This window comes from Epinephelus lanceolatus, chromosome 9 (assembly GCF_041903045.1).
Source record: "Epinephelus lanceolatus isolate andai-2023 chromosome 9, ASM4190304v1, whole genome shotgun sequence".
In the NCBI taxonomy this organism is placed as follows: Eukaryota; Metazoa; Chordata; class Actinopteri; order Perciformes; family Serranidae; genus Epinephelus; species Epinephelus lanceolatus.
In genome coordinates this window covers 23,471,394-23,487,051 of record NC_135742.1, presented here as the reverse complement: position 1 = coordinate 23,487,051, position 15,658 = coordinate 23,471,394, and the positions used below count along the sequence as shown (strand labels likewise).

Sequence of the window (15,658 nt, the reverse complement as noted above, 5' to 3'; positions counted from 1 at the left end):
GACCTGAAGCATATTGCAAAAACAACCAAAGACATTTTTAAGGCAAAGAAGTGGAATGTTCTGCAATGGCCAAGTCATATCATCTGACCTGAATCCAATTGAGCATGCGTTTCTCTTGCTGAAGCCAAAACTGAGGGCAAAACACCCAAAACACAAGCAGGAAGTGCAGACGGCTGCAGTAAAGGGCTGGCAGAGCATCACCAGGGAAGAAACCCAGCATCTGGTGATGCCTATGTGTCCAACACTTCAGGCAGTCATTGACTGTAAAGGATTTGCAACCAAGTATTAAAACTGACTGTATAATTGATGATTATGTTAGTTTGTCCAAATACTTATGAGCCCTTAAAGTTGGGGGACTGTGTGAAGAAATGGTTGTCATTCCTACACGGTTCATACTACATTTTTGAAAAAAGCCTTAAATGAAAGCTGAGAGTCTGCACTTTAAGCAGGTATTCATTGTTTCATTTAAAACCCATTGTGGTGGTGTACAGAGCCAAAATGATGACAACTGTATCATTGTCCAAATAATTATGGACCTGACTGTATAACATTGGCAAATGTGTAACAGCAGGAATGTAAGTGAGTGGGTTTAAAATCATTCATTTCAAGAGCTCATTGATGCTGTTAAGGTTGCACTGTTGTATTCACTTATTTCACACTGAAGCAGGGAAAATCGATTCATCTGTGTAAGTGACTCTGCGCTGGTTATTTCCAGGTGGCATACAGGTGTCGAGTACAGGTGCCCACTCAGTTTGTGTGAGAAAAACTCTACAGTACAAAGAATCCAGCATATATGTGGTGTGATTCCTGCAAGACATGTTTTTCTGCAGTCATGCTCATTCATTTAGAAGTAAAAAAACATTCAGCTTCCTGCACATTAAACATTCAGTGTGTACTATTTAGGGGGATTAGTAGCATGTACTGGCGTGGACTGCAGATTACAACCAACTGAAACTTCTCCTGGTTAGAATTCCTTAAGTGTTCATTGTTGTTGTTGTTTTTTTTACCAGGAGCTAGATTATTCGCAGAGGTCTCTTCCTTTCCAAAACAAACAGGCCAGGTGATTTAAACCGTTAAAAACACAGGATTACGCAGTTTCATTTTACAAATCAGTGTTTGCCCTAATGTGTGCTCACCTATTTCCTCAAATAACTTGTGTGCTTACCTTATTTCTGATCCAGACGCTCAAGGAGGATTTTCCCAGGCATCAGTTTACCTGCAGGTCTCCTCCTCTCCAAAACAAACAGACATGGGGATTTAAATCAGAGTGCCTCTGATGCTGTTTGGTATGTCAGAGATGGGCTGCTCTCCTAGCACCTGCTAACGTGTGCTCACCTTATTTTCATGTAACTTAACAACCAGGCAATCGGAAGGTTATTTCCCAGGGGACAGATTATCCGCAGAGGTCTCTTCCTCTCCCAAAACAAACAGATGTGGTCACTTAAACAGTTTTACATTTAAAAAAAATAATAAAAAATTCCAACGCTGTCCTCGTGCAGGGTCAGCCAGCTACTGTGGCTGAAGCAAGAAAGTAAATGACCCTATCTAGAGCCAGTGTTTGGTCTGTCCATTCTGAGCTCCTGTAGAGACATGGCAGTGTTACATGGTGATCTCCATGGATGAGGACCCATTTCTTATGTAGACATGAACAGCTTATTCTGAGGTAATGAAAACAAAGATTCTTATTTTCAGGCGATTATAAACTAAAGAAGATACCTATTATATTATATTCCATTTCTGCCTGTACATTACCCTAAATCCTGCACACTAGACCTTTAATAATAATTTCAGTCCTTACTAAACAAACAAAATTCTCTTTTCATGGCTTACGCCGTCTCCAGCACTGACTTTAATCATAATTAAAGAAGCTGCATTTCAATGATTCAGAGTCTCAGCTGGGATTGCCTGCACGCAGCTCTCAACATGGAGGGGGCTGAGCCGGCAGCTAACAGTGCTAACAACGGCAACAGTTGTGACGGAGCTAACACTGCTAGCCAGTGGGATACATACACAGGGACTCACATGCAATAACATGCACGCGTAGCAGGACCATCTACCACACCGAAGAACAGAGAAGCTCAGATTATAACACACACAGAGGGAGCGTGACTTCATTCTCTGCTCAAGACACCATTACTTCACTATAGCTTTACATCGCAAATAGTGGTTTGCTGCTGTATTGAATTCTCTGGATGTTGCGTACAGCTCCTTTAACATTATCCTGCCAAATTTTGGCATCTAATGACACTTAAATGATGTGGGGAGTCATGGGAAATTGTAGGTTATGATGCTCTAACTCATGGATGGGCATCACTGGGGCTTTATGGTTATCAGTATGCGTGTTTTGTCTGTACTTTCCTCCCCAAAAGACATTATTTGGTAATAATCCTGACATTGCCCTTGAGGCAATTGACACACTGATAGTTAGGACAGGAGGAATACTAAGGACACTATCCAGCTGGGATTCATTAAGTCTGACTTAACTTACTGGAGGTAATAGGTACACAATATGAAATAAACAGTACAGTTAATATTCTCCAGTCTTGACCATCTGCATGATGTGTGAATATGTCTTTTTCCTCTACTTTCTTGGCCTAAGTATGTGCAGGTATCAAGAGGTGGAAGGGCCAGGGAATTGGGATTCAGCACCAGGTGTGGTGGATGTCAGTGTGATATCTGCCAGCAGAGCTCTCTCTCCTGACTGTCAATGTCCTCACAAGGTCAGCCGAGTCCATAACAGAGGAAAAGTTTTACTCCCCAGAGTGACAGGCTCTCTTTCTTCTCCCCTCCATTCTTCTCCCGTCTGGCAGTGGGAGTCCAAAGTGTCTGCTTTTGCTGAGTGGAGTTGTGCGGCTTTCCGTCCCTTGAGAACTTGGCTCCCTGTTTGTTTGTGTGCGTGAGTGAGGGGGAGACAAACAGAAAGACAGAGACAATTTGTGTGTGTGTGTGTGTATGTGTGTGTGTGTGTGTGTGTGAGTGAGTGAGTGAGTGTGAGTGAGAGTGACGGCGTTTATTCGGGGGCTGTTTGAATGGTTTCAGCAGAGCTCTACTGAATGGGAAGCCACCGCCTGTTGTGTTTGTACACAAAGAAGCTCTTTTGTTTTGAAAGGAACAATTGAGCTTTTCACAGAAAGCCAGAGAGCACAGACAACCTCGCCGCTGCCTTGAAGGATGCTCGCACACAAAATACACACAGCTCCATCCATATGCCTGAGCCAGTGTCTGTCACCTTTGTCTAATACAAAGGTGGGATAGGAGACAATGTTTATGCCTCTTTTGTTACGGCTCTTTTCAGTGTTGCCAAGTGTGAAGCTGAAGGTTGATGGGTTTTTCTGGAACTTCTTTCTCAATCCGTTAGCAACTTTGGACACAATAGCTTATATACATATTATGTGTGACCTGGCTGAATGTGACCAAAGTTAACGTATTTGTGCACCGTAAAAAAAGATAATATGGTCAACATAGTTTATTTAAAACATTGCACTTTTGATAAGTATGACTTTTTCTGCTGCATATTGTGCATTAATGATACCAATATACTTGGAGTGTGATAAAGCGTTTGATCAGTGTCAGTGACTCAACAATTGCTTTGCCAGGTGTTGAGATTTCTGGCACCCAAAACTCAATTTCCAGCCTGTACTCCGCTTTGCAACAAAAAACTTTCCGTCCTTCCAAAACCTACGCACATTTTCAGCATTTTCAACAGTGGAGGATGTGGCCATGATGCTGCAGGAAGGCATTTTATTCTGGAGTAAAAATCAACCAAATTACTAGTTGGTATTATTGCATAATGTTGCTTTATGATATGGCAGATGCTTCTGTTGTATCTCTGCTCTTATTAACTCACTTCCCCTTCATGTAGCTGAGCCAAAGACCTGCTGATGATGCCATTACATGGTCACTCACACAAGTCAAATATCGCTTATGGTGCAGCCCTTTAATGGTCCACTGTGGAAGATTTAAGGGGAAATACTGGCAGTAATCAAATACAATATGAAAGCTATGGTTTCAATAGTGTATAATCACCTGAAAATAAGAATCGCCCTGTCTTTGTTGCCTTAAAATGAGCTTTTTACACCTACACAGAGTGTGGGTCTTCCACAGAGTCCGCCATGTTGCTGCTACAGTAGACCAGAACGGACAAACCAAACACTGGCTCTAGATAGGGCCACTGTGTTTTTGTGTTGGCCACCATGGTTCTCCTACACGCTTGGCACACGGTATAGCTTTCAGTTTGTTGCAATTTGGTGGCCCTATGGGGCGAACAAAACTCCATCACTGACCCAAAAATCCACATAAGACAACTTTAAAAACTTTATTTCCAAATAAACAAGCAAACAAGACAACAACAATCCCAGGCTGAGAGGCAACAGGACCAGCAGTCCCCAAACCAGAGGCCTCTCTCCATTGCTGCTGGCACAGGAGCTCTTAAGCACCTCCTCCATGCCAGGTGCAATGCACCTCGTTAAGTAATGCAGCACACCTGGGCAGATCTACAGTGGAGAGAAAAGGGAACATACAGTTGTAACAGCAATCTGCAGTTTCACCACTAGATGCAACTAAACTCTGCACTCGAGACCTTTAAGTCTAAAGGCTGTGACACACCAAGCCGATGGTTGGCTGTCAGTCAATGTTGGGCTGTTGGTGAGCGTCTATGGACCTTGTTGCTGCAGTGTGTCCCGCACCATTGCTTCTCCTACCTGTCTTCCTACCAATTCAGCATGTTAAATTACTGTCAGCAACTGTGGAGCCTGTCTGTGAATAAAATCACTCTGATTTGCAGTTAAGTTCAAAACACAAAAGGAGAAAAGGAGGTAAGGAAAGTAAACAAAGAGATAAATTCAAAGGGAAGTGAGACCAAAAAAAAACTTGTTGCATAATGTAAGATTGTTTTTCTTTACCCATTAAAGTTGAGTGTTATTGTTCACTGGTGCACGGCAAATGTGCTCTGTTCTTTCAACATTAGATTGCGTTGTTTAAATGCTAACTGGCTAACTAGTGTCAAGACAGTCTTCCAGTTTCCCTTTTTGTATGACAGTTGCAGACGACAGCCATCTGCTGGTGTGGGGAGTTATTTCCTCTCCTTCAGGCACAGAATGTACGTGCAAGTTGGCTGTTGGTTGAGGTCTTTACAGTGTGTTAATGTACGCCTTTTGGCCGAGACACAGACAACATGAGGCGATGCAGCAAGGGGCCCTGGCTGCTGGATCTCTGAAGTGGTCTGTGTGTCTGGGCCTTAATCTAGACATTTTGTAAAACACAAAGAAGTATTTTCCAACTGTCTTCTCGGCCCGTCCTGTTCTACTCAGTGGCCAGAATATATGTTAGCATTGTACGTTTCTGTAAACCAGGGATATGTCACATTGGTAATGCTGTAATTAATGTGTGGTTAGGTTTAGCACAAAAATTGCATGGTTCGGGTTCAGAAAAGATCATGTTTTGACTTATAATACAAGCATGAACTGTGTTGTTCAAAGTGTTGTTAAAAATATAATAACAATTCTGTCGTTTGTTGTTCATTAATAGTGGTCTTGCATGGTGTGATGCCTTTCACCATCCCCTCCATGTCCTGATGAGAAACTCAGTTCATATATATGTAATCTGAATTACCTCACCTTAGAAATGTTGATAGGAAACGTATGAAACATACAAATGATTGCAGAAATGTACAATGCCAAAATGTTACTCTGGTGACTAGGCTGTCTGCTCAAGGTCTGAGAAAGGCTAAAGTCACCCCTGAGAGGCAGGGTGCACCAGACAAATACATTCAAGGATAACTTGAAGTTTCCAGTTCACTTAAACTACAAGTCTTCAGACTGTGATAGGAATCCACACAAAAATGGAGAAAATGTAAACTCCACGCAAACCTGGTTCTGTCGGTTTACTTTACATACAAACATGGAGTATGTCTTTAGGTATATAGATACATGTTTCTGTTACCTGTAAAGTAGAGGTTTTGTAAATTCATGCTTCTGATGAAAACCAGTCATAATCTGTGTTTGTATAAAAAGTCCAGAGTTGTTTAGGGGAACTTCACCTTGTCTTCAAGCTCAAAAGGTCTAACACATATCTCTGTTTACTCTAAAGCACTCGGCAATTAGAAAGTACGCCCATGACTGATACTTTCAAACTTGATGTTTTCAAAGAGGTTTTTAAACCTGTGAGGTGTATTTGCACATAATTTGAAAACAAAATAGAGAGAGAGGAAGACAACACAAAAACAATATAACTGTTATTGTGCAGGAGATGTAAGAAGCCAGAGGATAATGAGCTGGACCTTCAGTGACATGAAAACAAAAACAACTGACTGCTGGTTATAATTGGTGCAAGGAGGACACATCATAGCATCAACTCAAGTCACTCAAGTAAAAAGGAAAGAATGAGCAAACGCATAACAAAGCTGGTAAATGAAAATAAAGCACCTTATTCTAAAATTTGTAAAATAAATAAGTAAATAAATAAATAAAAAAAATTACAAACAAAAAAAAAAAGTTAGAAATAACTTGAGGGAGAATCGTCAGGCAGCAGGTGTGTAGTTGTGTTGTTCACTGTTACTGTCTGTCTTTTAGGACAGTACATGAGTCACCATAGAAATTGCCACCTGTGTCATGCTACCTGTCTGCAGTGCACAGGTCCGGAGGAAGAAGACTGCACCAGCTGCTCTGAGACACGGTGAGAACCATTTAAAAGATGCCAAGTGTGACAGTGGAGTCTAATTTGTCTTGTATGAACAGTGTATCATATAAAGCAACACTACAGACACTGTTTCACTCACTAGTGGCTTTCTAGGGAGGTCACATTTGCAGATTTACCATTATTAGATTTACCATATTACCACAATCCTTGTTTCTGCAGTCTTTCTCAAGTCTATTCTAAAGTGACAGATTCTGCTTTTCAAGGTTTTTAAGGCTGAGAAATATTTGGGTTCAGCAGGGGTAGAGCCAGACTTTGTAAACATTCAAGGTCCAGCCTAAACCTTGGGGGGTCCAAGGGCATTTACGGCAGCTATATGCACTATTTTACAAGTATAGACTGTTTACAAGGATGGACAATGTGTTTCCACTTACACAATTGTACAAAAATGAAGTCAAAATATGGCCGCTGCCATCTTGCACTGGTGACACCATTTGAAACCAGAGTCTGTGCAGTAGCGATCACCACAGTATCAAGCTCCTGCCCATACACCCATCCGGCCAATCCCAAGCAGTGGAGTGATTGCAAATACACCGATTGGCACACATAGCTGTAAATCATGACGTCAAATCCCCTTTTTATAGCATCAAATAATTTTTTTTTTTTTTTTAAGTTTGGCTTGAGATGTTTAGACTTCACTTTTGCATTGGCATGTTGTCCGTGTTTATTATGCAGTCTATTTTTCCAAGCCATTTGAGATAGTAAGACCCCTAAAAATCAATACATCATTTTGGAAAAACGTGGTAGTTGCCAAGAGAAAAATAATCATCCTGTAGAGCCAGCATCCTATTTTGCACCTACTTGTTCTCCAACTGTCTTCATCAGTCTGAAACCATAACACAACAAATGTTGAGGATGACTAATTTTCACTCCTGCTACCTAAAAAGAGGCAAAACTTCTCTAATGTTACTATTTTTAAGTTACATAACATGGCCAGGTTAGGAATTTGGCATAAACAGCAGCACTAATCTTGAGACCATAGACTGTGAAAATAGTGGACGTAGCTACTCTGACATCACCCATTGGTTTGTGGACTTTGTGGCATTTCAGCCATCACGATCTTGTTTTTTTGGATCCAGAAGTGACCATATTTGGGTGGGAAGCTGGCGCCGTAGAGGTGCGAGGGGTGGATCTGACTGATCAGCACTATCAGCAGACAGCCTGTCACTCAAAGCACCCAAGCATTTCTGCCATAAAGTTGGGCATTTTAACATGAGGGTTTGTGGTGAGTGACAAAGTAGAAAACCCCCAGAAAAAATGAAGCCAGCATGGGAAGTGCCAAAACTGCAGTTCTTTAAATGGCCACTAGAAGCTGGCTCCAGAAGCTAGTCAATCCCCATTGACCCTCATATTAAAATGTTTGACTTTACAGCAGAAAGAAAAATGTTTACAACCTGGTACAAAAACAGTTTTGGTCTCTATAGCTGTTTTCATGACAACTGTACAGGGGGTTAAGTTTTATATAAGACTTAAAGTCATAATTAAGGGAAGGCAACTTTGAGTGACAGGTTGTCTCCCGATGGTGACCTCGGCCTCTCAGTCAGATCCACCCCTCGCTCCTTTACAGCATTAGCCTCTCGCCTAAATATGGTCACTTCTGGCTCCAAAAAAAACAAGATGGGGATGGCTGAAATGCCAAACTCAAGGCTTCAAAACAGGGGTCCACAAACCAATGGGTGACGTCATGGTAGCTACGTCCATTATTTTTAAAGTCTATGGGACTGATTGGCATCTGGAGCCAGCCTCAAGTGGTCATAAGAAGAACTGTTGTTGTTTTTGGCACTTCTGTGTTGGCTTCAGTTCACAGAATGAATGTTTATCTGACAAATCTGCTAAATTGGAATCCATGCTGTAATAACCTGGGCTGCTCTAATTACACATCAAGGATCCCCAACAATAATAGGCAAATGTGGTCCTCAATACTCTGAATTATTATTAGGCCTACAGAAGAACATTTACTCAGTTATGTTAGATTTATTTAGGGAATAGCATAAACAACATGGGCATACAGTGCATTATTATCTGAATGGCACAAAGTTAGAGTTTTGGGGCGTTTGACAAAACATTCAGGGCTGCAACCTCTGATACTGAGCTGAGTGCATAACAAAAACTTATGATCTCATAATGGTTTCTTAAGATTTTTGGGCAGTTTGTACTATTTTATGTAAAATGCAACTGTTTACATGTGTAAATTGCACATAATATGTATTTTATTTAGACTGGCTGAGGTTGATTTTGCATGTTCATTCTAAACCACATCCCCACCTGCAGGCTCTTTGATGATGGGAGCTGCGTCATCCGCTGCCAGACGGGGCGTTATGCCATGGGGAGGCAGTGTCATCTCTGTCACCACACCTGCCACGAGTGCACTGATGAGGGACCTGACAACTGCACCAGCTGTGACAGAGGTACACCGTCCCTGGTCAAGATTTGGAAAACACTCCATTTTTATTTGTTGCTGTTTGAAAATGAAATGCCCATTCAACCAAAAAAGGAAAAAACATTTTTGTATTTCATGAATCAGTTGCTTCAACTGACAGGACCTGTGAGTTCAGCTAAAGCCATATTTACAATCATATATATTAGAACAATTTCCTTCTTTTCTTTCCCACCATGTAAAACCTGCACGCTCTCAGCCTTTGAAGTGACACAGGTAGCTATTTGCAGAGGTGCACTGGTGTTCACTTAAAATCCCATCTATCTAGCTGTGACTGGAATGTAAGTGAAATCGTGCTTTTTCGTAACATCACATGGATCAAGCCAAGGCTCATTTGTGCCAGACTCCACCAATCAATCCTCTAAAGGTAAATGAATCTAATTAAAGCAGTAATTCAGCCAAGGCCTGCTGATAGATGTGTTAAAAGGGGGAATCAGTCATTAGTTCGTTGTGTCCTCACACAGAAGTCACCGCACATCTTTCAGGATTTTAGCTCAGTTAAAGGACAAGCTGTGTGTGTGGGTGTGTGTGTGTGTGTGTGTGTGTGAGATGACTACGTTTGCTTCCTTTAAAGATCTTACTTTCTGGTCAGTTTTGTGATCTTAACATCCTGTGAGGGGAAAAAAAATATTTTCATCAGTGTGAAAAAAAATCTTTATGATAAAACCCGGACGTCATTAGAGGCTCACAGCTGAAGAAATATCAACTTGAAGGAGGTAGTAATAACTGTGTTTATCACAGTTTCACAGACAGTATTATGGCTGTCAGAATGAATGTATTTACACTGGGGAGATTCTGTTACGCACACACCCACCTACACACACACGCACATTCACACACATACTTTTAAGATACCAGACAGCCAAGGAGAAGATTAACACCAGATTTCCCGTTCACACACACACACACACACACTCTCTCTCTCTCTCACCCTCACTTGTGCACACACACTCTCAATTAGCCGGTAAGTTTGTCAGACTGTGTTTGCAAATGTGGTTCCATTTAATTGCAGGTCTGTCTGAGGTTCAATGAGACATAACAATAATAACATGTAGAAACCTTCCATCTGTCTCTCCCTGTGTCATTTCTCTCTCAAAACAACCTCTCTTATCTTGGCCAGTCACCCCCCCAATGCACGCACACACACACACACACACACACACACACACACACACAAAGTGGTACATACCGAGCAGACAACTCCTGACACTGACCTCTGATAGTAATATAGAGCTTTACAAAATTGTACATAGACAGATAGGTGGATAGATATATCGATAAAACAAAAACGAATAATAACAAGCGATCCAAGAAAGACAGGTTCAAATGAGCAACATAGAAAACCGGGAAAAAAATCATAGTTTTTGAAATTGCAAATACTGAAATGACCTGCTGGAAATTAGAGGGAGGGTAATTCAAGCCACATATATCAGATACAGTGCATCGTTTTCAAAGTAAAATCTGTCAGTTTAGTGGTTTTTCAGCGATAACACTGAAGGTATGCTATGCAGGTATGTTGGTAACCGTTGTAACCAACTGGTCTCACTCCGAAGTTGTCAAAATCCGATGCTTTGACAGTGACTTGTGGCATCAGACACTGACAAAAAACACCATCCTATAATATCGGCATAATACTCGGGCGGTTGCCGTTATACTTTTACAGCGCTTGGTGGTGTCAGGGGGAAATGCTGCGGGACAAGAACGAAAGTTAAGGCGCCAAACGTCCAAGTAGGGTGGGTGAAAGGGGTGATGTATGGTTTAACAAACACTGACTTGAATGTGGGAGAGCGGTGTTTGCGTCCTGTGAGATTCAAAAGCCAAACCTTGTTCTTTTTTCCCAAACTTAACCATGTGTTTTGTTGCCTAAACCCAACCATGTGCATCTGTTGTTTGAGGAAAAAAAAGAAGTCAGTTTGCGTTGTACCAATGTAATGCGTTTATTTTGAAAGAGACTGTATGTAAATGTTTTTCCTGTGAAAACAGAAGTGTATTTTGAAAGACAATACATGTAACAGGCAGAACTTAACACAGCGTCCCAGAGCATCAACGACCAACACACCCAGAGAACCTTTTACATCGTATCTGGATGTGGAATGTCCATGACCAAATGTCGATATGTGACAAGGTTGGAGTGAGAATGTGTTGTTTGTAAACAAACTCCCCAGCGCAAGTGAAAGTAAAAGCCAACTCCAGATTTACTAGCTTTTCGAGTTTCGCCTCACTAACTTTTTATAACCCTTGACCTCACCTGAGTGCTGTGGGAGTGCATGCCCATAAACGTCCTGAACACAGAAAATAAGGAGAAAATACCAGCCTGAAAATCTAAAAACACAGGCGAGGGCAGAGTCTCTGCAGAAAAATACACTAGCACACACTTCTAGTAGGTCATATATCTTTAATTAAGTATCTCAATAAGGTATTCAGCCACCTATAAAATGTATTTTTATGTCCTTTCTTTGTTTCTATACATTTTACTCTTACTGTTTTTTTTTGTTTTTTCCCAGTGCCTCAATGTTGATACGTGTTCAACATTTTATGCATATGTATGAACACATGTACTGTATGTGTAACTGTGTTTATGCCAAACGTTATTAGACCAAAGCATCCATACGTACTGCTCAGACTTGCAGTAAAATATTTTGTCTGCTGTAATATTCATGTATAATGAATTAGCGTTTGTGTACATGTGTGTACAAGTGTATGACTCCCTGTCTGAGTATGTCTGCATACCTGCTTTGTGCATCAGCACTCTTTGTTCTTCACTTGCTAGAGGTCCTTCACAACATTTCCCGTACAGATTTCCTTTTATTTTCTCCTTCTAGATAAGTTTGGGGGCCCCAGGTACCTCTTTCAGAGTCAATGCCGGGATGTCTGTCCAGAGGGGTTCTTCAGCTCTTCAAGGAAACGGTGTGAGCACTGTCCTACAGACTGTATCATCTGCTCGTCAGCAGAACACTGCCTCCACTGCAGCCCAGGACACAAGCTCAGAAATGGACAGTGTGTCCCGCTGGAGTGCAGTGCAGGTGAGAGATGCTGGTAGAGCCACATGAGACTTTGTCACATGTTCATTCACTAACATCGCTATGAAAATCACTCTTTGTTAATTCTGCAGAATAAAACAGTAAAATAGGTGGGTCACCACTTTGATGTTGTATAACGACAATAATCTACATCTCACTGTCGTTAAATAAGTGAAGAGTTTGGGAGGGATTTTGTAGCTGCCACTTTTTCTCAGCACCACTGTCACAGAGCTGGGCTGAATTTGGCAAACTGTCACCTCGGGGAACACATATGTAGCACACATATGTAGCACAGTGACCTCATTTTAAAAGTATTAAAATTCAAACACAAAATGTGCCAAAAAAAATCTGCCAACACCCAGAGCTCCGCGCACAAATGCATATAGTTTATAATTTGCATATATTGACCACAGAATAGGAAACCATTGGCTTCTTCTCAATGTCAGGTGTGAAAAATGTGCAGTTCAGAGGAGGAATTTTAAGCTTCTGAAGGTAACAGTAATATTTCACAAAGTTACAAGGTTCGTTTATTTGTCATTTTACAACACAAGGTTGCGGAGTCAAATATGAGTGTAGCCCCTACTACTCACACACAAAGCATATATTCAAGTATATAAAGCCGAATTGAATAAAATGAAGTGTGTCCATGAGGTGATTCAGGTGATTTCTAGGCACAAAAGAATCTGCATAGTATCAGAAGACAAAAGACATATACCCACAAAACTTTACTCAATAAAGCATAACCACCATAACAGAAATAAAAATACAGTTGTGTTTTGGTGCTACATGATAAGCTTATAAAACAGAGAGCATTTTTTATAAATGAAAAATGCCCTAAAAGACAAATCCAGTCAGTGTCGATGTGTTCTTGCTTCTAAATCCTGTCCTTAATCTATTCAATTTAAGGACATTTGTTGAATGTATTTAATATGCCCAGGGAGATTGTGAAAGATAAACACATTACACTTCATCTCATCATATGAGATCAAATGTGAATGCCAGCCAAAGGAGGATTGAGAAAGAGCTGAAATACTTTGAGTGAGAGGATGTTTATTACGTTAGATATTTCAGATAAAGAGGAGGGGTGGTGGCTGGGAGTGAGAACTTCACAACCTTGAATGTGAGGTGAGGTGAAGGGTAATGATGACAGTTTGTATGTGCGGATAGAAAATGTATGAGTGGGAGGATGAGACGAAATTCTTATCATGTGTAGCAGGCAGGTCTCAACAGGCCCCACAGACAGCTTGAACTCCGGAGTGGGTGAAATACAAGTATTAATTTGGCAGTTTTTCTCATCACATCTCTTCCTTTGGTGGTATCACAGGCAGCGCAATGACACCGCATTGATTGATGTGACGTAAATAAAAAAAGTTCAACATATAAACACTACAAAATTAAGTTAAAAGATAAAAACATGGCGAAGTGCTTAATTCTTAAACTGACAGCATCTTATTGATTGATCACAAAAAATAACATTATGGTGGTAATTTATGAGACAGATAGTAATTTGATTGTCGTGTCTTTAAGATTAACTGCACTCCACTTCAAGCAGCTGTGAGTCATTTGTTATGACAAACAAAGAAAAGTGCAGGCTTGAGAGTAAATTACAATTTATTTTTCACCACTATCAAACCTTATTTTAAACAACTTTGTCATCCAGTATTAAGCGATCAACATGAAGCCACATATTGACAAAATGTATCTTATTTATTTGTTTTTATTCCAAGAAGCTGTGTGCAGGATTTAGTGGCATCTCGCAGTGAGGGCTGCAAATTGCAATGAGGGGAAACTTCTCTATTGTGCCAAGTGTAAAGTCCCGGTTAGAGCTCTTTCAGTGTTCATTGTTCAGGAGGCTTTTACTGGGAGCCCAGTTGACCTTTCTCTAAGCCCCGCCCCTTTATGATGGTCCCACAAGCTGTCAGAGTAAGCATGGAGCCCACACTGCAACTAACTGCACTCCCTGAAGACATATCATCATATTTTTGGAAAAATGAAAGAGTGATTCCAGAGAGAAGCAGACAGAGGGGTCTACAGTCTGTGTTTGAAGGATATATCCAGGATGTCAAACTGACTCAGCAGCAACAACAGGTTAAAAAGACAAAGATAGTTAGAAGCTAAAGCCGAACTATAGGCTACAGATCACAGTGTAAAAGTGAACCACCACATCACTGCTGATCGCCACACAAGACAATGAATGTAAAGGGAAACTTGGTTTAATATTTGTTAAACTTTCCTTGAGCCGAGAAAAGCAATTTAAAAATATGTGACGTCATCACAATGTTACGTCTACGAGTCAAGTGGAAACTTGTGGGTGGGGCCAGTGGGTGAAACATTATATGCCAGGTGAGCAGCTCTGCTGGAATGAATAGGCACCATCTTGGCATCATGTATTTAGGTATTATTATAAACGTATGATGAACAGCTTGTTCAAAGGTAACAAAAACACAATGATTCTTATTTTCAAAAATTAAACTAAACAATCCAAAGAAAACATATTCATCATATTATACTTCGTGGGTCAGAGGTAGAGCTGGTCGGAAGAAGGTCGGTTCGATGCCTGACTCCTCCAGTCCCCATGTTGAAGTATCCTTGGGCAATACACTGAACCCCAATTTGCTCCAGATGGCTGTTCCATCAGTGTGTGAGTGCGTGTGACTGGTTACTGAGTAGTAGGTGGCACCATGTATGGTAGCCTCAGCAACCAGTGTGTGACTGTGAGTGTAAATGGGTGAATGTGACAGTGTAAAAGCACTTTGAGTGGTCGGGAGACTAGAAAGGCGCTATACAAGTGCAGTCCATTTACCATTTAACATGTCCTACACACCTGTTCAACAGATACTATGAGTTAGCTTGATAGCTATATTTCATCAACTTTCATAAACTTCATTTTTAACTGTGATTTTAAACCAGAGAGAGTAGAGCAGTCTCATCAAGGTGGGTGTTGTGTTCCAAAAGTTTGCAGCTGTAATGGAGAAAGCTGACCACACAAATTCAGTGGACCTGTGCTGCAGTGACTTAATTTCCTCTATCAGATAACATTTGTCAGTCTCAGCTCTCTAAAACCAAATTGCACTGGGTGAAGTGCAATTTGCAAGCTGCTTTGTTGCCACTTTTTCAGTGATCTTTGATGCTGTTTGCAGAATACTAATGGACATATGTTACTGCATCATTTTCTTATGTGTCATGCATTTTTAATCGTCTGTTTTATCTGCTGTTTTCATCAGGTGAGGTTGCAGACGCCGATAAAGAGGACTGTATTCCCTGTGACGAGGGCTGCAAGAAATGTGAGCGCAGTAAGTAGACCACATCTTAATCTCACTCCTCACTTTCTCTCCTCCTTCTTCACCCTCTCCATCAATCAAACTGTGGGAATAACACCAAGTATATAGCTGTATATAGCTGCTGCTGCTGAGCTATATACTGCAGCTACATGACACACCACAATATCTTCAAACTGCTCGCATCTTCACAGTTGAAGACTTTCATCATTTCAGCAGTGGGGCCCCTA

The 15,658-nt window shown here is 41.0% G+C and overlaps 1 protein-coding gene across 1 annotated transcript in view; it reads left to right on the top strand.

The window, feature by feature from the left end:
• Window positions 1-15,658, top strand: part of pcsk5b (proprotein convertase subtilisin/kexin type 5b) — a 124,505-nt gene that overhangs the window by 88,622 nt on the left and 20,225 nt on the right. Inside the window, exons 21-24 of the mRNA XM_033618842.2 lie at window positions 6,570-6,672; window positions 8,965-9,101; window positions 11,953-12,153; window positions 15,375-15,443. Of these exons, the coding sequence (XP_033474733.1) occupies window positions 6,570-6,672; window positions 8,965-9,101; window positions 11,953-12,153; window positions 15,375-15,443 (510 nt within the window). The remainder of the gene's footprint in view (window positions 1-6,569; window positions 6,673-8,964; window positions 9,102-11,952; window positions 12,154-15,374; window positions 15,444-15,658) is intronic.